The sequence below is a fragment of the Aotus nancymaae genome, unplaced genomic scaffold (assembly GCF_030222135.1).
Source record: "Aotus nancymaae isolate 86718 unplaced genomic scaffold, 86718_ANA_hifiasm-v0.15.2.pri h1tg000095l, whole genome shotgun sequence".
Lineage (NCBI taxonomy): Eukaryota > Metazoa > Chordata > Mammalia > Primates > Aotidae > Aotus > Aotus nancymaae.
This window is the reverse complement of record NW_026988510.1, coordinates 1,229,095-1,241,702: the sequence shown is the minus strand read 5'-3', so window position 1 is coordinate 1,241,702 and position 12,608 is coordinate 1,229,095. Positions and strand designations below refer to the sequence as shown.

Here is a 12,608-nt window from a genome sequence, read left to right as displayed (position 1 = left end):
ACTTAAAGCCAAAGAGTTTGACATTACAGGGAAAAAAATCTGAAACCAATATGCTTCTTGAGTCAGAAACTGAAGGTCTTTCCTTCCACCTTCCAGGGTCTGCCTCAGGCCCCTGGGGGAGGGGCCCAGCTGGCGCGCAGATCTCCGGCTATAAAATCAGTTTTCTTCCTCCCTTTTCAGTCAGGAGAGGGAGAACCCCCAGTTTTCTTTGTCCATTTCCGAGTAGCTCTTTTGCCAACAAACAAAACCCCCCAAAATTCTTTGCTGAAAATGTAAGCCACCAATTAGAATCTGTCATTGGAGAGAAAGCGCGTGATGGTCACAGAGGGAGGGGAGAGGAAGAGACGGGCGGGCAGAGCCAACGCGCCTGCGGCACCGCTCCGCCCTAAAGCTCAGTCGAGGCTCTGAGGATGCTGGAGCAGGGGCTGCCAGGAGGCCTGTGCGTGGGGTCATGAGGCAGCTGAGGCAGGTGCACCGAATGCGGTTCTGTTGGTTCCGTGTCTTCTCTTGGAGAGCGGCAGCAGCAGCACTGACTCTAATTGGTCGGCTCCCCGGGGCTGGGCAGGGCGCAGCATCTGGCGGGCCGGGAGTCGGGCATCCGGAGGGCCCAGAGCTGGGTGGGGTCGGCAGGGTACTGTGTCCAGCAGGTCGGGGGCCAGTCGGGTCAGCGTGGCACGGCATCCAGCGGGCCAGGCAGGCTGGGGGAGCCGGGGCGAGAAGGCCCCGCAGAGCCGGCTTCGCTGGGGCTGGCAGCACCCATGGGCAGGGAGGGGCCCAGGCCGTTGGCGACGTCGGGCGGTCCGGGCACCGGGTCGGCCACCGCGGCCGCAGGGCCCTGCAGACTCTGGCCGCACACGTGGTGGTGCTTCTCCCAGTCCCGATGCTGGCAGAAGGAACCGCAGTAGCGCGCTGCGTTGCAGCCACTGCACGTCTCGCTGGCCTTCCGCCCACAGTTCCAGCAGCTCTGCGTGGGGGCAGAGGGGCCCGTCAGGGCTGGGTCAGGCCACGTGAATCCCCAGCACAGGCCCCAACCAAGCCACTCAGACCCAGCCACGTCTCACTAGGTGAGAAGAGAGAAGCTCCGAAGCCCACAGCCCTCGGGCCGCTCCCCAGACACAGCCACTCACCGGGCCATCTGGGGAGACAGTGTCAACTCACGCTCCGGCCCACCCAGACAGGTCTGCACTGTGCTGACTGGACCACAGCCCCTGCCTCACCTCCAGGAAGCCCTCCTGAGCTCACCAGGAAACTGAAGGGCACGGCCCTGGCCCCCGCAGAACTGAGGCTACTGAGACCTCACCGTCCATCTCTGCTGCACGCCGCCCGCGCTGCGACCCCTGCTGCATGACCCCCTCTGACCCCTCCGCCACCGCTGCACCCACCCCCGCCTCGGCCCCCGCCTGTCTCCCTCCTCACCTCTGCCCCATTCCCGCCTCTGCTGCACTCCCCTGCCTCTGTCCCCCACCCACCATCTCTGCTGCACACCCCCCTCTGATACCCCCACCTCTGGTGTACCCTGCCACTTCTGCCCCCACCCTGTGGTGGGCTCTGCTCCCTTCCTGTAGGGTGGGCTGTGCCCCAGGCATGGCTGTGAGCACAGGGGGTCAGGGATGCCACACGAAGCCTGAGCATGCTTCTTCCTGGGGCCCAGCTGGAGCTCTCACACAGATAGATGGCTGGGCTGTGGGACAGGAAGCCCAAAGCTGCCCCAGGGGAGAAGCCCAGGTCCCTGTTTGGCCTCCAAAGCCCCAGGTACCACCTCCCACACCACTGTGCCCTCACAGCCACAGCCACCGCAGCCTCCCTGCAGACCCCGCATCTCCAGGCACGGTCCCCGCCCCTGGCCCTGGTCCCTGCCAGTCCCTCTGCTGGGCCTGCTGCCATGATGCCCACATGGCCAGCTTCATCCTCTGCCCCGATGCCTGCGACGCCAGCTTCATTCCTCCCAGCCTCTGCTCAGGAGTCACCGGCCATGAGGCCTCCACAACCCGCTCCCCACACACCTCCCCCTCCTGAAACTGCACGCCTCACTTCGGCGTGTGCTGTTTCTCTCTCTCTCTGCCCACTCAAGTGCCAGCTCTGTGAGAGTTTTGCCTGTTCTGTTCTAGCTTCTTCCCAGCTGACAGCACGTGTGGACAGGGCTGGTGCAGACGCCTGAACTGATGTGCCCCATCTCCTCCCACCGCAGGGCTGGCCCAGGCACAGACACAGGGGCTTTGGACAGAGAACTGCCGTCTCAAGGGATACTCCTGGGGCTCCCCTGGAAAGGGTCCCTCGCTCTCCCCTCTTCCTGGACTAGGTGGAAAAGAGTCACAGAGGGTCCTCTGCTCCCGCCTCCCTCCCAGACGCACAGGCACAAGCAGGGTGACTCTCAGGCCTGCCGTGGGCGCCGGGAGGAAGCTGGGTGCCTCGGAGGCCGTGTGGGGCCCTCACAGCTCTCCTGGATCCTGCCGCTCTCACGGGGGTTTCAGGCCAGGCACGGTGGCCTTCGCCTGTCATCCCAGCACTTTGGAAGGCCGAGGCAGGTGGGTCACCTGAGGTCAGCCTGGCCAATATGGCGAAACCTCATTTCTACCAAAAATACAAAAATTAGCCAGGCGTGGTGGTGGGTGCCTATAGTACCAGCTACTTGGGAGGCTGAGGCAGGAGAACCGCTTGAACCCCAGAGGCGGAGGTTGTGAGCCGAGATTGTGCCACTGCACTCCAGCCTGGGCGACAGAGTGGGGCTCCGTCTCAGCATGTCAACCTGGGCTCGAGCCCTGGCCCCACCACTTCCCAAGGTCGTGACCTCAGACAAACCAGAACCCTCTTGAGCCCTCAGTTTCTGCATCTATAGAAGGGGGACACCCACAGGACGCCTCGCCAGGCCACACGGGGTCTCTGTGCTGATAAGCACCGTGCGGGAAGGGATGGTGTGCGTGCCGATGCCACGGAGGCTCAGAATGCTCACGGGGGTGGCACGGGGCGCACGGGAGCCGAGGCAGGGGCGGGTGCCTGCGTGGCGGATGGCCCTACCTCGCTGGAGTCCTCCTGCTGGTTGACCACCGTCAGCGCGTCCTCGGAGGCCTGACGCTTGGCCTCGGCCAGGGCCCGCTCCATCTTGGCGCGCTCCGTGGTGATGAGCTCGTGTGCTTTGCGCTCTGCGTCCGACACGGCTTTCTGCAGCTCTGACATTGCCTGGCGCTTCACCTCATTCACCGCCTCTTCTGCAAGGGACACGGGCAGGGATGGCAGTCACATGGGCCATCCCAGATGGGTGTCTGGTCTTCCTACGCCCACAACCTGGGGGCCGTGATCTGAGATCACCGTGTGCAGCTGGACACACACACAGGCACACGCTGACGGCTTTATGCCTGTACAGACACCAGTGCATGCAGATCAACGTGGGCATCCCAGGCACGCCTGTGCAAGCTGGGTCCCCTGGCCAGCACACAGAGGCTTTTCTAAGCTCACGCTGTGCTGCAGCGGCTCCCCAGGGGATGCACCCTTGCAGGGCCATGGCCAGGCCCACCCCAGAGTCTGGCGTAGCTGTGGGCGTGCCTGGAACCTGCATTCCTCACGAGAGCCGGGTGAGCGGCTGCTGCTGTTGCTCCGGGAGCCGCACCCAAAACCCTTGGACAACTCTGCCTTCGCCTCCGGCCCCACCCAGCAGCAGCAAGGAAGCCCCTCGTCCAGGGCTCTGTGCCGTCACCCCAGAGCCTGCGCCACACCTGCCATCCTTTACCCTGGCTGGCTTCAGAAGACCACGCTCCCTGACCCCATTGTTTGATCCTGATCTGTGCTAAGGTGGGGCGGGCGCAGAGAGCAGCTCCACGGAGCACCACTGCCCAGCTGGGAAGGCTGGGTTTCAACTCTACCACTGAAAGAGACCCTCGGGCCAGCTGGAGACCCCGGTACCGCTGCCCAGCCCTGCCCACGCCCAGTGTCCACTCTGGACTGTGCCCTCCAATGTCATGAATGACACCCCCTCCCTCTCCCAGGAATCTCGCTAAATGGCCACTAAGGCCTCCCAGGCCTACCTCAGTTTACCCAGATTGCTGTTCCTACAGCAGGCTGAGGGACTCGACTGGGAAGTGGCCACATGGGGAGGAGTGGGATTAGCAGGGCCCCGCTGAAGGAGTCAAGACAACTCCATGAGCTTCCCTGTCCCGGTGTTTGGACACTGGGCTGTGTGGAGCTGCTGGCAGGGCCGGCTGGGGCCCCCTGACCGGGCAGTGGCCAACGGACCCTGGCCTGAGATCACTGCCCAGACGTCAGCAGATGCCCTACAAGGCTCTGCCATGGGGTTGGACGGAGTTGGGGCAGGCTAGGCAAGTGAGGACCCCTTCCTGCCAACCAGGCTGGGGGTCCAGACCTGTCCTCACCCACCAGCCTTGCTCCTGGCAGCCCTGGAGTATGCAACCTTACCCCCAGCTCCAGGCTGGGACCCTCCACTCCCTCCATGCCAACATTCTCCTCCCCCGTCCTCAACCCACACAATGAGCCCAGCTGAAGGCCAAAATCCACCTGGGCCCCACCTCCTCTCACTACTACCAGCCTCGTCTGGCTGTCCACAGACCCGGCTCCGCTCCAGCCCCCACCCCATAGCCCTGCCCAGCGCTCAGCTCCACGTCCGCCTGAGTTCTGCCCCCCTTCCACGTGGACTTGGGCCCCACACGCCTGATACACCTGGGCTCCGAGTGCGTCTGCTTCTGCATGCCCCCTGGGAGTGCAGGGCCAGGACACACTGTATTCTGCTGGGCGGTGCCCGTCCGTTTCCTGGTAGCTGCAGGTAGCAGCCGTCCCGCTCTGAGTGTGAATCCACTCTGACCCCTCGGTGAGCCACAGGGCAGAAGGCATAAAACCCTGCTATAGCCTGAGCCCCCAGATGGAGACAGGAGCGCCTCACGGCTGTGCTGGGGGTGTCTGGGGCCCTGGCCTCCCACAGCGCTGCTTGCCCAGGCCGTCCCCACTCACCTGCCTTCCTCCAGATGTCCTCGGGCATGTAGCCGGTGAGGGTCCTCGGCAGGAACTCCCGGGGGATGTCTGAAACAGGGGCCAGCGTCACACAGGATGGGCCACATGGCTGCCCTCCACGACAGGGCCCTGCCCACCCCAGCTGGGCCTGAGTGCGGGGCGAGTGCGTGTGCTTGCCTGGGGGAGAGCCCAGGTGACCAGGTCACCATCTGGCACAGTCAGCAGGCGCCCAGGGCAGTGCTCGGGCATGGGGGCATGAGAGCTGTGGCCCCTGGATTGGGCTGGGAGCCGTGTGCGTTCTAGGCCTCTCCTGGTTTCTGCATCATCGAGGCAGAGGAGCAGAGACCCTCAGGGCCTCCCCACTCTGATCCTCTGGCCCACTGGACGCCCTGAGCTCCAGGCCTCCCAGGACACCGAGCAGTGTGTTTGTACGAAGTGAAAAAGGTGCCTCTTTCTCACGTGAACCTGTTTTGTTGCCTGGGGTCTGACTGCACTGCCTGCCTGGCACAGCCGTCACAGGCGTCAGCCCCGCCAGAGGCGCCCCGCGCCGCTCCCGCGCCCCCCGCCTCCCACACACCTAGCTGAGACCCTTCAGGGCCGGCAGAGCTGCTGCGGGGCCGGGCGGTGGCGGGAGTGGGGACCTTCTTCACGTCCTCTGCGTCACTGTAGCGCCGCACCCAGTGGTTGAGCTCCTCGCGGTCAGCCTCCTGGCACCGGCGCAGCACCGTGAGCGAGCACCGCGTCTTCTCCACCATGTCCATGATGCAGTTCAGGAGCTGGGGCGAGCGGGCGGGCAGCCTTCAGCACCTCGGGGGCCAGGGTGCACCGGACGGTCCCTGTGCTGCCCGCTGGGCTAGGCCACAGACAGGAGGGGTGCCCAGCCAGCCCCCCACCCATGAGGGGTACGTGGGAAGACGGGTCCCTGGCCTGGGACTGCCCAGCGCCTGTGGGTACCAGGCTCACGCGGGACACATGCTCAGACGCACGCAGGAGTTGGGGATTCTCCTTTTTAACCCACTGAGGTGGGCTCTGCTTCAGAGACCTGGCTTTCTGCTTGGGCTCCCCTTCCGTCCCGGCGACCCCTCCCAGGACAGGCTGCAGGATGGGCTGGGTGGGTTCTGAGGAGCCAGTTCAGGGGCCATCCCTGCACGTGTCCTGCCTCAAAGAGGCCCCAGAACTGCTTTTCCCCAAACTGCTTTCGAGACTCAGGATATACTCTGGGAAGAGCCAGTGAGCGGATGACAGAAGGTGAGGCCCACCATGTTGGTCCTGTCAGTTTCATGAATCCTCCGTTTCTCACAATGCCCTACACCGGCCTGGGCCAACAGTGGGGCGGCGGTGGCGGGGGAGCTCAGGTGAGGACGTGCAGCTGGGAGGGGATGTGGCAGGCCACACAGGCAGGCACTGAGCCCAGGGGCACCCACATGGGTGTAGCTGTGCAGGCGTGGCTGTGTGTGGGTGTGGCTGTGTGCATGAGTATGGCTCTGTGTGTGTGTCTGTGTGTGTGCGAATGTGGCTGTGTTCCTGGGTGTGGCTGTGCATGGGCGTGGCTGTGTGCATGAGTGTCACCATATGCATGAGTGTGGCAGTGTGTGTGGGTGCGGCTGTGTGCATGGGTGTGGTTGTGTGCGTGGGTGCGGCTGTGTGCATGAGTGTGACTGCATTAGTGTGACTGTGTGTGACTGTGTGTGAGTGTGGTTGTATCTGTGGGTGTGGCTGTGTGCATGAGTGTGGCTGTGTGCATGGGTGTGATTGTGTGCATGAGTGTGACTGCATTAGTGTGACTGTGTGTGACTGCGTGAGTGTGGTTGTGTCTGTGGGTGTGGCTGTGAGTATGGCTGTGTGCATGAGTGTGTCTGTGTGCATGGGTGTGGTTGTGTGCGAGTGTGACTGCATTAGTGTGACTGTGTGTGTGACTGTGCGTGAGTGTGGTTGTGTCTGTGAGTATGGTTGTGTGCATGGGTGTGGTTGTGTGCATGAGTGTGACTGCATTAGTGTGACTGTGTGTGTGACTGTGCATGAGTGTGGTTGTGTCTGTGGGTGTGGCTCTGAGTGTGGCTGTGTGCATGAATGCGACTGCATTAGTGTGACTGTGTGTGTGACTATGCATGGTGTGGTTGTGTCTGTGGGTGGGGCTGTCTGTGAGTGTGGCTGTGTGCATGAGTGTGGCTGTGTGCATGGGTGTGGTTGTGTGCATGAGTGTGACTGCATTAGTGTGACTGTGTGTGTGACTGTGTGTGTGACTGTGTGTGAGTGTGGTTGTGTCTGTGGGTGTGGGTGTGAGTGTGGCTGTGTGCATGGGTGTGGCTATGTGCATGAGTGTGACTGCATTAGTGTGACTGTGTCTGTGACTGTGCATGAGTGTGGTTGTGTGTGGGGGTGTGGCTGTGTGCATGTCACTGTGTGCATGTGTGGCTGTAGTGTGGCTGTGTGCATGTGTGGTTGTGTGTGGCTGTGTGCATGTGTGGCTGTGTGGCTGTCGGTGAGTGTGGCTGGGTGTGGCTGTGTGCATGAGTGTGGCTATGTGCGTGTGGCTGTGTGCATGTGTGGCTGTGTGAGTGTGCTGTGTGGGTGGGTGTACCTGTGTGCATGAATGTGGCTGTGTGCATGTATACGGCTGTGTGTGTGGGTGTGGCTGTGTGTGTGAATGTGGCTGTGGGTGGGTGTGGCTGTGAGTGTGGCTGTGTGCATGGATGTGGCTGTGTGGGTGGGTGTGGCTGTGTGTGGCTGTGTGCGTGAATGTGGCTGTCTGTGGGTGTGGCTGTGTGCATGAGTGTGGCTGTGTGCATGAGTGTGGCTGTGTCTGTGGGTGTGGCTGTCTGTGAGTGTGGCTGTGTGCATGAGTGTGGCTGTGTCTGTGGGTGTGGCTGTGTGCATGAATGTGGCTGTGTCTGTGGGTGCGGCTGTGTGCATGTGTGGCTGTGTGTGTGGGTGCAGCTGTGTGTGTGTGTGTGTCTGTGTGCATGTGTGGCTGTGTGTGGGTGCAGCTGTGTGTGTGTGCGGCTGTGTGAGTGTGGCTGTGGGGGCAGGTGTGGCTGTGTGCATGTGTGGCTGTGTCTGTGAGTATGACTGTGGGGGTGGGTGTGGCTGTGTGCATGAGTGTGGCTGTGTCCACGAGTGTGGCTGTGTGCATGTGTGTGGCTGTGTGCATGAGTGTGGCTGTGTCTGTGGGTGTGGCTGTGTCTGTGGGTGTGGCTGTGTCTGTGGGTGTGGCTGTGTGCATGAATGTGGCTGTGTCTGTGGGTGTGGCTGTGTGCATGTGTGGCTGTGTGGGTGCAGCTGTGTGTGTGCGGCTGTGTGTGTGAGTGTGGCTGTGGGGGCGGGTGTGGCTGTGTGTGTGTGTGGCTGTGTGTGTGTGTGGCTGTGTGCATCGGCGTGGCTGTGTGCATGTGTGGCTGTGTGGGGGTGTGTGTGTGGCTGTGTGCATGTGTGTCTGTGTCTGTGGGTGCGGCTGTGTGCATGTGTGTGGCTGTGTGGGTGCAGCTGTGTGTGTGTGTGTGTGTGGCTGTGGGGGCGGGTGTGGCTGTGTGCATGTGTGGCTGTGTGTGTGTGTGCATGGCTGTGTGCCTCGGCGTGGCTGTGTGTGCGTGGCTGTGTGCGTCAGCGTGGCTGTGTGTGTGGGTGTGGCTGTGTGCATGTGTGGCTGTATGTGTGCATGTGTGGCTGTGTGTGTGTGTGCGTGGCTGTGTGCATCAGCGTGGCTGTGTGCGTCGGCGTGGCTGTGTGCGTCGGCGTGGCTGTGTGCGTTGGCGTGGCTGTGTGCGTCGGCGTGGCTGTGCGCGGACACTCACGTTGTTGAGGTGCTTCCACTCTTCTGCCCACTCACGCTCTGTGAGCTTGTGGTCGATCACTTCCTCCTGCCGGGACCCAGGCACCACTGCAGACGGAGGAGGTGCACGCTTAGGTCTCCCCCACAGCCAGCTCTGCCCTGTTCTCCCAGACCCCGCCCTCTACTCCCAGGCCCTTCCCATGGGCTGTGCCCACTGGGGATGACAGACAGGGTGACCAAAGGGCTGGCTGACCCGATGCACGTGGAGGATGCCTGAGTTACTCAGCTGCCCCAGGTTCTGTGCACTCGCCTCCGAGGGAGGGTCCAGTCTCAGTCCTGTTCTGCAGCCGAGGCAACCGAGGCTGTTTAGGGGATGTGTTTGCCCAGGGCCACCAGGCAGGGAGCGTTGGTGCGGATCAAGCCTGGCTGGACTGGAGCGCTGTCCTCAGCCACTGCCTACGAAAGTCTTGCTAGGCCAAGTGTGGCCTGAGGGTGCCTCGGTGCCAACTCACACACGACCTGCACCTGCCTCGGTCCGTCAACTAACGGGAAACCTTGCTGGGAGGAGCTGGTCTGTCATTCACAGCAGCCCTCTGAGGTCACCTGCAGGTGCCTGCGACTCAGACAGGGCCATGCCGAGCGGCACCCAACCACGTGGCCTCAGCACCGCCTCCTGCCTGTCCTGTGAACACCACTGGCCATGCTGAGGCCAGGCTCTCAGATGCGCTGGCTCTGAGGACCGCCTGATCTGGGAGACGTTCTCTGCTGAATGCAGCGTGTCTCAGGTCTTCCCTTCTGTCAGGCTCCAGGACTGAAGCCCCAGGGGCCACTCCCACAGGTCATCAGAAACTGACATGTGAGTGACGCCCAGCAGCGTCTGACTCTTTTGCGGTGGCTGCGCCCGTGGCTTCTGGAGAAACAGGCTTCCAGCCCCCGCCGTTTTTGGTATCTGGCCGTGGGCCACGCTTCTCGGGGCTGAGGCCTTCCCTTTTGGGACCTTTCGGCCCCTAACCTGGAATGGCTCCCTGAAATAGCAGAAGAGGTGGGGAGGTGGCAGCCACAGCTCAAAGTCACCACCCTGCCCCGCCGCCTGCGAAGCCACAGCCGGCACCGACACCCCAACCAAAATAGTGGCTGAGATGAGCCCGACAGCTGGTGTTTATTTTTGCATCAGCAGAAGCAGGCGGGAGTCGGCACCTGCCCGACCAGACGCTGTCACCTGCTGCCTGGGCCTGGGCCCTGGAACGTTCCGCAAGCTGGGGGCTGGGAGACGGCCTTGGGCAGGGCAAGGCCTCTGCTGACCCTGCTGCTGGGCCCCCACCGTGCCCTGGGCCTCTGCCTCAGCATGGCAGGCCTGAGGCCTTCCCGCAGCCTGTCCTGGGGAGTCCTGGGGTCCTGGGGTGGGACTGGCCCTAACCACTTCTCGGTCCTCTGCACAGAGGATGCCAGAAGGTCGGGCAGGCTGGGCTATGAGACCGTGGGTGCAGTCCATGTGTTCTCCGAGCCTCAGTCTCCTCATCTGTGGTATGGGGCGCTGCTGCCACCCGGATGACAGGCTTGGGAATGAGTGAAGGGTAAAATGCACAGAGACTTTTTTCCCACCGCCCTGTCATAAATACCAGCCAGGCCTCACGGCAGCCCTCGCTGGGCCCTGTATTAACTCTCCTGGGCCCTGACTCTGCGAGGTGGGACTCTCGTCTAACCCAAGTGACGGGGGAGAAGCCTGAGATACAGAGAGCCACGTGACCCGCTTGCAGGTGCTCCATGGGCGTTGCCAAGCTTGGATGAGAGCCACGTAGCAGCTCTACTCCAGGCCCAGGCTGCCCGCCCCAGGGGGAGAGGTGGGCTCAGGGCCCAGGACACGCCCCTCTGCAGCCAGCACCCTGCCCCGGGGGGGAGAGGTGGGCTCAGGGCCCAGGACATGCCCCTCTGCAGCCAGCACCCTGCCCCGGGGGGATGGGCCCTCCTGGCCCTGAATGGTGCTAGGTGGAGGCAGGGGTCTCCTGAGTTCGGGTGCACACAGGTGGGCGCACATGTGCTCCTGGAGCACGCATCCACGCTCCTGCCCCACTGCACTGCTCACCGAGTGGCCGCTGGCGCTCCCGCAGCTCCTGGGAGTCCGGGTGGCGGTAGGGGTCTCGGAAGTGGTGGGCCACGGCCATGTCCTCCAGGCGGTAGTGCGGCGGCGGCGTGGGCTGTGCCGGCCCGTGGCTGGGGCTGTAGCGCTGGGCAGGGTTCAGGGTGCATGGCCGTTTGCTGAGGTGCTCAGAGTGCAGCGGGTCACGGTCCGACCCATTCTCTTTGGTCCTAGCCCAAAGAGCAGTCGGGGTGGGGTCAGTGGATACAGGAGAGCCAGGACGGACGTGCAGGGGGTGAGGCAGACAGGCGTGGGCAGAGAGAAAGAGGACACGTAAGGGTGAGACAGACACGGGGCCCACACCCTCCACCCCGCTGCCAGGGCCCAAGCCAGCCTCAACCCCTGCATGGATCCTGGGGCTCGGTGGTCCAGGAGCAGGACCCTGTGCTCTGGGAACGAGAAAAGGGATACACTGGCCTCCTGGGACTGGAGACCACCTGCCCCTTGGGCATTTGTAGCACAAGCCCGTCTATGGCGGCAGAGTGGGCCCAGCCTGGGCACCTGGGGACGCCGAACCCCTGAATGCTCGGAGTCCATGCCCAGCCCAGAGGGAAGAGCCGGGCAGCGACTCCCGCCAGCCTCCTCTCTGTCCTCCTCAGCTCTCCGGAGCATCCGAGCCTGCAGCCCACCGGGGCGTCCACCTGCACAGAGGCTGGCTGGGCTGGCTGCGGCCCCAGAGGAGGTCCCCTCTCTTACCAAGAGGGGAGCCGCATGAGCCGCGTGTCCACCGCACCCTCAGCCCAGACGCCCGGAGCCCACGGGTACCTGTCGGGCGTCCTCCTCTTGCCGTTCTCGTTGACTTCCAGCAGCAGCTCTGAGGAGTTGACGGGGGAGGAGGCGCTGGCGTCCAGCAGGAGCTGCTCGTGCTGGGCCAGGTACTGGGCGGGCGTCTGCTTGGCCAGCCGGGCACAGTGTAGGAGCTCCCGCTGCAGCAAGGGCAGGTTTGCCTGTGGGGTGGGGAAGGAGGGCGTGGAGGGCGTGGGTGGCGTGCAGGGGTGCCCAGCTCCACTCAGGTCTGAACAGAGGGCGCCTGGGCTGGGTGGCTGACGGCTCAACGTGACCTTGGGCACGGTGCTCCAGCTCGCTGGACCTCAAGTTCCTTCCTCACAGTGCTGTGAGAGGGCGGGCACGGAGGCTCGTGGGAGCGCCTCACCTGGGCCACACAGCCACTTAGTGTGAGTGGAACTTGAGCCAGATCCACGGAGGCTGGCCTCACCTGTGGGAGCGCCTCACCTGGGCCACGCAGCCACTTAGTGTGTGTGGAACTTGAGCCAGATCCACGGAGGCTGGCCTCACCTGTGGGAGCGCCTCACCTGGGCCACGCAGCCACTTAGTGTGTGTGGAACTTAAGCCAGATCCTGGGATCCCAGGCTGGGGCTTTTCCACTGCACGGAGCTCCCTCCCACGGCGCGGTAGGGAGAAGGCGAGGAGGATGGTGCCGCAGATGGTGGCTGCTCTTCCCGCCTGCACCCTCCCGCCCCGCCCGGCAGGCACCACAGGACCGGGCACAGCTGGGGAGGTGCAGGCTCAGAGCAGGGAGGCGGCCGCGGGCTGCAGCCGGTCACACGAGGGAGCCGGGAGCGGAGCCAGGCTGGTCTGCCTGCAGTCTGTCCGCTCCAGCTCTGATGGCAAACGCCGTGGAGTCGGCCTCCCCTCCCCATTGGTTTCCAGCCTCGGCCTGGACGGAGCGTGGAGTGGGGACTGAACTCTGGTGTTCTGTGGCCACGCTGCTCCGACCCCCCAACC

At 63.5% G+C, this 12,608-nt stretch overlaps 1 protein-coding gene across 4 annotated transcripts in view; it reads right to left on the bottom strand.

Annotated features, from left to right (window-relative positions):
• Positions 1-664: 664 nt before the first annotated feature.
• Positions 665-12,608, bottom strand: part of CBFA2T3 (CBFA2/RUNX1 partner transcriptional co-repressor 3) — a 108,195-nt gene continuing 96,251 nt past the window's right edge. For all 4 annotated transcript variants that reach the window (XM_012466036.3, XM_012466037.3, XM_021671021.2 and 1 more), the window contains 7 exons: positions 11,628-11,809; positions 10,809-11,032; positions 8,748-8,833; positions 5,534-5,732; positions 4,957-5,025; positions 3,016-3,206; positions 665-964 (listed from right to left, as the gene is read on the bottom strand). In XM_012466036.3, coding sequence (XP_012321459.2) covers positions 665-964; positions 3,016-3,206; positions 4,957-5,025; positions 5,534-5,732; positions 8,748-8,833; positions 10,809-11,032; positions 11,628-11,809 — 1,251 coding nt within the window. The remainder of the gene's footprint in view (positions 965-3,015; positions 3,207-4,956; positions 5,026-5,533; positions 5,733-8,747; positions 8,834-10,808; positions 11,033-11,627; positions 11,810-12,608) is intronic.